We start from the raw sequence: 12,066 nt of genomic DNA on the forward strand, positions 1-12,066 counted from the left end.
ACAAGAAACGATCCTGGATGACATGTGTCTAAATATAGAACTACAAGCAAATTCTCTCTCTAGGGGCGTGTGCCACTGTTGTTAGTGGCAATCGTGTGTTTGTTAGAACTGAGAACTATTCTGTTTATTGCTGTCATTACTTTCAGTGAGTAAGAGGCAGTGTCCTGAATTTCACAAGCTTCTGTGAATTCCACACTAATATCTTCCAGCGCTTGGGCAGAGACTTCCTCAGTATTTTCTCATAATGGAAATTCTTAGATCAGTCAAGTCTTATTTAAATTTACCAGTGGCCCCTGCATCAAAAATACAGACCACATCTTAATTCACTAATCTACTAATAGCCATTTCCAACATATGGAATTAGCCCAAGTCCTGTCTTTTGCCCCAGTAGATATATTACACTATTTCCTGTCCCTACTTAGGGAGCATTCACCCATCGCCATTCTTCTTGATTAGAGGTCAAAAAAAAGAAAAAAAATACTTCCCTCTGGAAGATATTAAGGCTAGAGAGCAACAGGCTCTGCTGTAAGGTTCCCCCATCACACGAAAACATAGTCAGTAGGTGTTTGTACTCTGCGGTCAATTGTCTTCCGCTATAGTCTGAATTTAATTTTTAACCTTCAATACAAGGCTTCCATTATAAGGGACTTGCAACCCTGATAATGCATCATATGATATGTGATGGACCCAATATATAGTCAGAGGACATTATTGAATGGGATCTATTGACTATGTAAAGTCTTCCAATCAGTCTAGCCCTCACTCTAAACTCTCGTATTCCAGCAGAAGTGTCTCTAGACACTTTCCCACCCAAAAAGGGCTCTCAGAAAATAGACTTCTCATAATTTTCCAGGACATTTTCCACTCCAAGTGGTTGCATCATCATCATTTTGTGGATCAAGCATTTGATCATGATGCCAACATGTTACAACAGAATGGGAAATGACCCTACCGTTTCGCAAATTAATTGCTGGAGTTAAAATGCCATCTTTATGACAACTAGTTGAAAGTTCTGGCCCGCTGAATCGATGGCAGCCTGAAAGGAATACCTCATTCCTTATGTTGTTTAATTCATATGTGGGAAAACTAATGAAAACTTGCTCCACGTTGTCGCCGCGGCTGTTTAGCCCATCGCATCACCCTTGTCCTATCACTTTTCTCTCTAACTCCTCTCTGCTTCTTTCTCTGCCCGTCTCCCCCCTCCCTTTGGCCTCCTTCTCTTCTTTTCCCCTGGTCATTTAAGATGTTCCAGCAGAAGATGACCCCTCTCCCTGCGCTCTGGAGACGGGCCACGGGCGGCAGTGCCAGAACGGCACCGTGTGCAAGCCCGGGTGGGACGGGCCCAAGCATGGCATCACCAACTTTGACAATTTTGCCTTCGCCATGTTGACGGTGTTCCAGTGCATCACCATGGAGGGCTGGACGGACGTGCTGTACTGGGTACGTAGCTCGAGACGGGCAGAGGCGGGGTCTGAAGGAAGTGGCATTTCCTTGGCATCTCCCTTTTGCCTCCACCCCCTGATGGAATGGTTGATGGGTACCTTTGATTTCTTGCAGGTCTCACCTGAGAAACAAAACATGAACTTTTCACCCTAGTGAGTCCTCTCTCCCTACCCACCAGCCTAACAGAAAGTCATTTTTCGATTTGTCCTACTCTAGGAAGAAACACTGGCATGCAATCAATGCTTTGTCAATTAGTTGGCCAAGCTTGGCATAACGATATCATCCAACTCCTCCTCCCATGGTAGAGTCCAAACTCTACTCTTAGGCTTTCCTTGTCCCTTCCCCAAAAGAGGGCTAGGAAGACAGCTTCTCTGGGCACAATTATTAAGTTTTGGGATTTCAGAGAAAAATCAGGCCTGGTCTTTTAAAAAGAAGCTATTTAAAGAAACCTTTTTTACTGTATTTTGTAGCTTTGGGCCATATTATTGTATCTTTCTCATATTACTCTTACCTAAACATATTATGGCAGTCCATCAGATACAAAACACTGCCCGCAAAACAATCTGCTGGTAATGTGATGCATACTTAAAATACCAATTTATGTCAACCGGTTGACATTAAATCTTCTTTAACTTTAAAGATGCATCTTTTATTATCCAGTAGCCAATATTGCTTCATCAACTTTCAAGCCATTGCAGTGTCCTAACAAAAAAGAGCACCACATTTTTCTACAGCCTGACCCTACATGGGCAAAACACACACCATATTTAATCTATCTCCATTCTGGCAAAGCCAACACCACTATTTGTAAAAACTCCAGAAAATATAGTTCTTTGTAGTATTTCCTACTTCAGCATGAGCAATGGCTTCTTGCCAAAACCCAGTTTTGTCCTCCTTCATTTGGGCAAATAATAGTTCCCAGTCTGGAAGGACCATCTCTCCCAGAGTTTTGCAAACAGCCAAATTTATTTGGCCATAGTGAAAATAATTTAAGAGCCTGCCTAGGAACCAGTGTGTACAAATTAAAGCAAAGAAGAGAGAGAGGGAAGTGAATGCCTTCCCATCAAGCAGAGCTCCCACATAGAATGCAGCTGAGGCCAACAGAGCCGTTAACTTATTCCTGAATCAGAAGGAAGACTTCTGTAGCAGTACAGAGATTTGGTGCAGGGTATTGTATCTTCTAAATATTTTTTATAAGCACCATTTCCTATTGATTCAAAACCCCTCCTTTCCCAGGTTTTATGTGCTAGTTGACATGCCAAAACCCAGTATTGTTATAAAATTTATACCTCTCTGCAAATAGCTACTTGCTGCTTGCCTGAGTACCCTGTATTCATTAAACATTTACTGAGCATCTCTTGCATGCCAGGTGTGGTCCTAGACACTGAGGATCCAGACATAAATAAGATTCAGTTCAGACTGAGAAGCCTGGACTAGAGAAGCAGACAAAATTCTAAACCGAGTAATGGTGGCACAGCTGGTGTCTGTGCCCTGGTGGAGTTGCTGGGCCGAGATACATTCAAAAGAAGACAAAGGTCAAATCACCCTTGTGTCAAATGAAAATGAAACATGGGAAAGCCCTTTTTAGGCTCATGCTTGATAAGAACTTGTTTTTGAAACATTCGCAGAAAAAGGGGAAGGGAGTTGAATTTATTATACTTAGGCAAGTTTATTTCATTTCACAAAGCAGAACAAATCCCCACTCATCCCTCTGCCTTGGGTGGGTCCCTCTGGCCAGCCAAGGGCAGAAACATCCGTTAGCAAATAGGCCTGTTTCTGCCTATGGGCCATAGAACATATGATTGTATAGAACTGTGCTTCGGAACCTCATCACAAGAATTTCAAACCCATGCCTTAAGTTGCTATGGAAACGCCTTCCGTGGCACCAAATTGAGGGCAGGGTGGCTGTGGGTGGGTGGGTGTGGGGATGGGGAAATAGGTATAATTTACTTTGTTTATGACCCTGATGTATTTTCGTGATCTTCCTTCATCACTCCCTCCCTCTCCTCCACCACAAGTCATCGATACCCCACCAGCCAGATGTGCTCCAAAGAAATACCGTCATAATGACAGCCAGAGTGGGGAATGAGAAGGAGCACACAACTGCAACTACCAATTTTCAGCAGCTGTGTTGTGCCTTCTCCCCTGGGGTGTGTGTGATAGAGCTCAGGCTGGGAATGGAAAAAGTGTCAGAGGTGATGAAACAACCCCGGGCTCCTGGGACCTGCCTCTCGGTGATTTTCCCGGCACCGTCCCCAAATGGTCGTGTCATGGGTGTGTGTGTGCATGCATACACACGTGCACACACACCTAGAATTGAAGCAGAATCTCCTTGGGTAGTCACGATGGAAGCACTCCCAGCCCAAGGCTCCTGCTTGCAATTTCTCTAATCACTTTGACCTTTCTGTGGCCATTTATTCTTCCTTTTTTCCTCCCCCTTCAGCTTTCCTCCTCCTTTCCTCAATGCCTCTCTCTCTCTCTAATCCACAGGCTCTCAAATCTCAATGTGATTTAGCATCAAACATGGAGTTTTCTAAATATAAAGACGCCCAGGCCTCCCTCGGAGTCATTGAATTAGAAACTCCAGAGTTAGGGCCCCAGTGTCTGCAACTGGAAAATGTTCCCCAGGTGATTCTGATGCCCAAGCTATAGTTTGAAAAACCTATTGAACCTGAATGGCGGTGGTTTGCTGCCACTGATTTGAACCAGCCTAGGGAGATAGTTTCCATGGAAATTGGGGAAATAGGGTGGGTCTAGCACTCAGAAAAAGGCATTTCCCTTCAAGCCTGAAGTCAAGTCTGGATGACCAGGGAAGGAGCAACCAAGATCTTCAAATATAGCAATGCATGGAAACCCCAAAGCTGGGTTCATCCTGAACCCCCAGATAGCTGATTAGATATTCCTGGGTAATAATAGGTCATTGAAGCATTAAAGAAGCAAATTAATTCAGTAACTGGATATAACCTGGGATGGAAGGGACCAGGGAGGTCACCAGTAGCAAATGGCACACAGCTGCCTGCTACTGTAGATGAAATTAAATCTATTTCTCACTTTCTCTGACATCATTATTGCATTCCATTGTTATGATTTTGAAGAGTTACTGGACTAAAAATAAAATAAAATTTGGTCAAGTAATACTTGAACATTGCTTCAGCTATGAAAGCCATTGGCCATGCATTGCCCCAACTAGCTGAATAATTTGCTTAAAACATCTACTTTACCTAGTGCTGTGTTCCAGAAGTTTGCAGGTGTCAAGGAAGGGGGAGGAGGGAGCTGCTGGGGATTTGAAAACTAAGCTAAAACTCAGGTTTCGTGTGTGATTTCCTCAGAAAATGGCTACTTAAGCCAAAGCCTTTCCATTTACTCTCAGAATGTCTGAATCTCTTAAAAAACAGAGTGGGAGGTGATCAGATAAAAAGCATCTGCCTTCTTTAAGAACAATGAAGCACCAGGAGCAGAAAGGATTCAATGTTACATAACATTACCATTGGTTTCCTTTAAATTTTTTCTTTTTTTTTTTTTTTTTTTTACTTTCCGTTTTGTTGTGTATTTTTTAAACCACACATCCCTAGCCTTCTGCAGTAATTCAAGACTACTTGTCTTGTATGGTGAGAGCATATGTCTTCCTAAAGATACAAGAGGCTGAATCAAGATGATCTGCAGGACTCTAGATGTAGGGTTCTCCGACCTGGCCTGAAAGCTAGGGTCACTTTGGAACTCCGAGCATTATCCCTTCCGTGTTGTACCCAGGTCACCATTAGGCAGCATCAACATTGGACAATCATTTAAACAACTCTTGGGTGCTGAGTTTGTGCCCAGTACTTGAGAAAGCCCCATGCTCATGGGAAACAGGTATGGCTCCTGAACTGGGGTTTGGACTGCACATGTAAGAGCTGGGGGAAAGAGAGGCACAGTTAGAGTAGGGGCCATACTAGAATCCAGGTGTTTCTAGCTCTTTAGGAATCTAGCTGCCTGCATAACCTTCCATCGAGAGGACTTTGTTTAACCTCTGCTCCCTCGGGTCTGTGTTTTCCTGACTCACGCCCCTCCCCACACTACCACCAACATTCAGGAGCCACCCTCTTCCTGACGCCACCCATCTCCTTCCCTCCAAGTCAGTTCTGATTTAGAAAGTTAGAGATTGAGTTTAAGTATAAGATTAGAAAGAACACTTAATGAAAGATCATATAAAAGTAAGATTTATAGAATCACAAATAGTGTCTTTTCTACTATCTGGGGTTAGTTTTGGTTCAGCCAACAGGAGACCTTGGGAACAGAAGTCCGATGTTTTAACCTTTCATAATTCAGTTGTCAGGCCCACACTGCTCCATCTTGTCATCCAACTTACATGCCTGGACATGCCAAGAAGCTATTTCAGCTACTAAACTTGCTAGCACGCACAAACGTAAGGCAGCCATCAATTTCTTAATGGTGCTGAAATATCTCTTATTTATGACAAGATCTTTTGCATCTAAGAAGGTTGGATTAGGGTGTTTCACACTATTTTGTTTTCACTCCATCTTGTTTTAGTTATACACGCACCCTCTTCCACTACAGAAAATAGAAAATGACTCTCTAAAGGAATCAAGCAAACAGAAGGAGTAGAGCTGAATTCTAATGATGACCTAATAGTCATTTTGAGTGAAGACTCGAAGAAAAATTCTCAAGTAATCCAGAAGCAGCACCCTGGACTCTCTAACAGATATCCAGTATAGAGAAAGTGTGACTCAGCCTTGTTAGGACCCTGTAGTTTTTAATTTTTTATCTGCATCAGTTAAGAATATTACCCACTTGGAATCCGTGCTACTTAAAACAAAGAATCAGTTCTCTAGACAATAACCAGCGGTTTGTAAACATCAAGAAAGATTATTAGCATTGCATCTCTCAAAGCTGTCATTTACTTATGAGGTTTTAATTTTATTCATATCACTGGTGTTAGATAGTTCTTATTATTCAATAATTCAATTTAACAAAAATTTACTATGCTCCCAAGGCTGAGCTAGGGACTGGGGGTTGGGGAACAGAGAGAAATAAAGCTGCCTTCAAGAAGGTTAGGCTCTAACTGAGGAGGTAAGGAACACACAGTGAGACGTGACTCAGCAATGAAGGGCAGTACATCAGGGAGAACAGGAAAACAGCAGTGGTCATGGAATATTCCAGAAGCGAGACTTTGCTGGCCTTGAGGCTGGACAAAGAGCAGGACAGAAGGCTCCTCCACGTGGGGAAAGCAAGCTGTATCACAGCTTGGGGGAGTAGAGAGAACTGTGTCTTAGGTGCTTTCAACAGGCCCAGGGAAAAACGCAGCTACCCTAAAGCATCCTTGCCCGTGGAGTCTGAAGGGCCACCTGGAGATGCGCTCACGGGCAGCAGCCTCGACCCCCACCGTGTTGGCAGCACCTGGGCCAACGGGCCCGTCTTCCTTCCGCCATGAGCCAACTGTGCCCAGCGCAGTTTCCCATACGTTGGCTCCTGACCTGCCACCGAGTGTCAGTGCAGGATCCCAGCTGATGTCGGGGATTGTTTTCACTGGAGCAAGGAGTTCTTTGCTGGCTTGTTTCAGTGTTAGAAGTATGTTGCTGTTCTTTGCCCACCTAAATTAGGCCTGTAATTGAGCATGGAGGCACACACAGGTGTTCAGCAGACAACAATAAGCAGGTGCAGGGGGAAAGGAGTCAGGGGAAACCTGTTCTCAGACTGGCTGCTCATCCAAGGACCCTAAGGTGGATGCTGTATTCCACCAAGCAATGTGACAAAGGTCATGAATGGTCACAGACTTAGTGAGCTGTGGCCCTGGGTCCGCAGCGAATCCTGTCCTCTGAGGACACCTGGGCCAAGCACTCGTCTCCTGCCTTTTGGCATCTGCTGAGACTGTTCCCTCTGTTTGGCTCCACGATGCCTGGGCCAAGACCTTCTGGGAGAAGCTGCATGCAATTTGGAAACTCCCAGAAATCCAGCTAGGAAGCGTGGCCTCGAGGGGATGTATGGGGAGGTGGTGTTCCTTTTATTTTTCTTTTGGGAGAAAAAGCATTTGGTAGATTTGAAGGTTTGAGGCTGGGGTTCCCCTCACAGAATTAGATAACGGCTTCAGAAGGGTCTTCTGTGTTTTTTATTCAGGATCCCTTTTGCTCCTGCTCAGATTCTTGGAGTAGTGAGGCTGAGTGTCCTGGGGGTTCTTGGTCCTGGAGACCCTAATGGCAGCAGAGGGTAGACAAGATGCCTCTCTCCGTGCCTTGCTTAGAACAGTCACAAAGTTTCTTTTGTTATAGGCCTAAAAAACATCTAGCTGCAGTGGTTTAAGACCTGTCCTTTCACCACCTCCAGATAAGGGTGTCAGCAATCTGGGTCATTTTTTAAAAAACCATTACTCTTTTTATTCTTCCCCTTCTTAATAGCTCCACTCCAGCTGCTGTAAGACATCCATCTCATCACTCCAGGCATTGCCCTAGTTCAGAGCCACCCAGTCTTGTATGCTGGCTACCCAGCCAGCCACCCAAAGTAGGTGGCCCGGAATGAAGAGGAGAAAGTAAGAGAGAAAAAAAAAAGGGTGCCTTTCTTTCAGCCCAGAGCCAGGCAGACCCAAGAGTCACCGTCTAGTAGCTTCTTGAGCCTGGCTCACTGAGGGAGAGTGGGACTCTTAGAACTACTGTGGGAGCTCGTTACCATCCCACCTGCCCTCCTATCACCTGCGATGCCCCATCCTGAACCTCTCAAAGAATTAACCCACAGCCAAAGAAAGAACCGAGGCAGAAATGAAGGAGGACAAGGGGAGGTGGGTACCGTGCATTTCTCTCATGTTCCAGAGCCAAGTGCTCCTGGCTCTGGCCCTGTCTGTGGGACAAAGGTCATTAGGTGTCTAGCTCCATCCCATTTGAAGTCCCTAAAGCTACTGGAGGTCACTCACCTTGTATGCAGCACGGAGGAAAAGATGCCCAAACTAACCAAGGGCCCCGAGAAGATCCCCAAGGCTCATGGGTTTGGTGACAGTTCAGAGATGTGTAACCTAGAGGACTGAGTTTTCTGTGGGGGGAAATGTTCACAAAGTTTAGGGGGCAAAGAGGAGCCAGTCAAGAAAGGTTTCATTTAAAGGAGGCTGTCTGAGCACCAACCAGCCCTACCCCCCACTCCCCATCTGCCCGGGCTCCAGAGGCAGCTCCAGGAGGGAGACTGTGGAGAGCTCCCATCCTCTCCCGGAACCTGCTGTTGCTGTCACCCAGACATAGGTGAAGGGGTCTGCGCTCTATCTAGGAGGGAGCTGTTGGGAACTCCTTCGGGACAGGCGTCCTCTACCACTCCCGATCCCATGACCCACACTTGAGGAAAGTGCTTCTTGGGGGGCAGCACAGAATAAGCAGGTGGTTGATCATGTAGACCATTAGGTTAGCAACACGAGGTCCAGGTATGGGCTTCAGGGCAAACCCCTGAAATTGTCTGGAGTGCTGTGTGCATGTGCATTTTCATTTTTGGTGAGAGTCTACAGTTTTCAGCAAATTTTTGTGATCTCACTGTTCTTCCAAGAAAATAACGAAGCACTAATTTGGAGAAAGTGGAAAGGATTTTTCTGCCTTTCATTAGCAGGATTTAATCTGAGAGAGGAAAAGCCAGAGGCCATGGCCTTGACCCCTGGTTTCAACAGAAGCCCTTCCCCAGCACAAGTCTCAGACTTCCATGTCGGGACTGTCTTCAACCCCACTGCTATCTCTGCAATGTCCAGCAAAGAACACAACGTCTTCCTCATAGCCAGCACTCAATAAATACCATTGAACGAATGTAGACTCTAATACGACCACTGCTAAGAATAATCAAAGGACTTCCCTCTGCTGGTTTGGTTCATACTGGTGCCTTCTGGCTAAAGGAAGATGATAAGCCCTCCAAGGTTTGCTTCCCAGGCTCACTGGGGTGGGCACCGGTCTGGTCCCCCTAAGACCTTTCTGCCCTGCCTCTCCTAACACCTGCTGTCTTGCTGGATTTTTTAGTGGTTCAGCTATTGTGAAAATCCACCACCCCAAAGCCAGGATGGCTTTCCAGCTGTAAGCTCTATTTTTAACAATTGTCAAGCTCCCAGAAAACCCCCGTTCCCATCAGGGGATCGCATGGGCCCTCGGCTTCCTTCCTGCCCCTTCTTCCTTCAGTGGCCCCACGATGCCTGCTCTCTGACCTCGTACAGGAAGTCCTCCCCGCTCCTCTCCACTACACTCTACGACTCCACAGACCCACTCCTACAATGACATTTACCACCCTGCCTTGGAGGTTACTTTTACTTTTGTCTCCCCTACTAGCGAGGACTTCCTATTTACGGTACAGTGCACGGCACATATTACGTTCATTCATTCACTCAGCAAACATTTACCAAGCACCTGCCATGTGCAAGGCACAGTTCCAGGCACCTGGGATCCACCATTGAACAAAACAGACCAAAGTTGCCTGCCCTTGTGAAGCACAAATTCTAGCATAGAAGACAGAATAAATGATAATAAATGAATATATTATACAGTTAGGAAGTGACAAATGCTATGGAAAAAAATAGAACAGGGTATATGGAACTGGGAATGCTCAGTAAACACTTGTTAAATTTAACTGAGGTATGATAGGGTTAGACGGACATATGTTGGGAACTCCTTCCTCAAGTTGAAACCAGTGATCCCCAAGCCGTTGCTACAATTTTTGCACTACAACTATGTTTGGTGAATTTCTCTAACCAAAATATAGTAATACCAAATACATATTTTGGATTTTAAAGGATGTATTGAGAGGTAACACTTTGAACCAGTCAGGCGAGGTGGGTCTCGGTATTTCTCAGCCTAGCCTATTCACAGCACAGAAAGAACACAGTACTGGTCTAGCATACTTGGGTAACGGGATAAAGCTGCTCAGAGGCTGAGCGTGTCACCATCCCAGCACACCTGTAAATCTCTGGAGGCATCTGGAGTGGAGACCCAGCCCTGCAGTAGTTATCAAACTTGAGCACCTTAGAATCCCCCCGGGTGATTAGCATGCAGACTGCTGAGGCCCACTGAGGCCCTGGGGTGGGGCCTGGGAAGGCTCTTGGCTAACTACAGTTCTCCCTGCTGATACTGATGGGATGGCCCCACCACACTTTGACAAACACTGTTCTGCACCTTAGCGGAGGCCATGCTGTGAGCCGCAATCTTGTTGGGGTAAGTTGGAAGCCATGGAGAGAATGATGCGTAAGCCAGTGTTTCTCACGCTTGAACTTGCATCGATTGGCCAGGGGAGCCTGTTAAAACACGGAATTCTAAGCAGCCGTAGAGTTCCCGATTCAGTAGGTGCAGGGTATGTGCCCAGGTGTTGATGCCCCTGCTGGTCCACACTTTGAAAACCACGGATGTAGATCATTCAGGAAGCTTGTGTGCCTTGGGAATTTGGATGGCTCTGAGTTCATTTCACCAAGACAAAGGTGGGTGGCATATTTAGGAAGATCAGACTAAACCTTGGTTAGTGTCGTCAGAATGCATCTGAGAAGATAGGTTTGAGAAACCAAATCAGAATAAACTTCCTTTTTGATATAAATGCTGCTCTATGACTTAACATCACCTTCATTTCCACCCTCTAGCCGATGATGTGATGGTAACTATTTAAGAACCTGTTCTTAGGGACCGGAGTGGAGGGGAAGTGGATTTGTAGCATTTGCTCATTTCTGCAGCATAAATGCTCCCACCATGGCCAATTGTGTGGAGTCACTGACCATGGAGTTGGGAGAAGATGAAGGCCAACTGCAGCACAGCACGATCTCCAGCTACCATGGAGGTTTATAGCCTTTCTGCAGTGTGTCCCCACTATTCAGTTAGTTGCAGGTGACAGTTTCCAGGCTAAGGACAACTTCCATCAACACTGTGGTTGCAGATACAGGAACAATTCTTTGAGCACATCAACCAAAACCAACCTTTTCCTGGCCTGTGGCCTATAGTGCTTGTGAAGTGCTGGCGTTCAGCCTCTCAATTCTGGGCACGGCTGATGGGTCCAGGTGGCAAGCCCTTTAGGAAAGTGTCTTTCTGCACAGATCTCTAGGGTTTCACCTCTCCAGCTCTGTCAGTAAGAAATGTGGCATTTCAAACACAAGGTCAGGGTGCCAGGGAAGATTTGACAGCCACATGAACTCAACTGAGCTCAAACCATCCCGTACAAAAGATATTATTTTTTGAGATGGCCCACCTTCTTCTGCAAGCAAATAGAGAGTGCTGGAGACATGTTTCTCTTCCTGGAAATAAACCGACAGAGAGAGCCAGGTGTGATTCCTCTTGAAGCAGAGACTGCAGAGGTTCCTTACAGTTCATGTCAAGGTCATGGAGGGTGTTTATGGGGTATAGATGGATCCTGATCCCGATAGACAAAAACCGTCAGTGGTTTCCTCTAGATTCTGTTCATATGCTTTTCTACCTGCCTCTGTGCTTTAACCCAATTCTGCTTTCTCGCTTTCCTAACTTTCCTTCATCTTTCCAGATGCAGGACGCTATGGGCTATGAGTTACCCTGGGTGTATTTTGTCAGTCTGGTCATCTTTGGATCCTTTTTCGTTCTAAATCTGGTTCTCGGTGTGTTGAGCGGGTAAGCTGACCATTTCCATGTCCTCTTTACAATGCGGCCGAGCAAGGTTCCAGCCTCCACT

The 12,066-nt window shown here is 45.8% G+C and overlaps 1 protein-coding gene across 3 annotated transcripts in view; it reads left to right on the plus strand.

The window, feature by feature from the left end:
- Window positions 1-12,066, plus strand: part of CACNA1C (calcium voltage-gated channel subunit alpha1 C) — a 647,070-nt gene that overhangs the window by 452,558 nt on the left and 182,446 nt on the right. For 2 of the 3 annotated variants that reach the window (XM_037846264.1, XM_037846262.1), the window contains exon 7: window positions 1,244-1,440. In XM_037846264.1, coding sequence (XP_037702192.1) covers window positions 1,244-1,440 — 197 coding nt within the window. Of the gene's footprint in view, window positions 1-1,243; window positions 1,441-11,901; window positions 12,006-12,066 lie in introns of all 3 variants that reach the window. The other variant, XM_037846263.1, reaches the window with a different exon arrangement.

Source organism: Choloepus didactylus, chromosome 8 (genome assembly GCF_015220235.1).
Source record: "Choloepus didactylus isolate mChoDid1 chromosome 8, mChoDid1.pri, whole genome shotgun sequence".
Taxonomy (NCBI): Eukaryota; Metazoa; Chordata; class Mammalia; order Pilosa; family Megalonychidae; genus Choloepus; species Choloepus didactylus.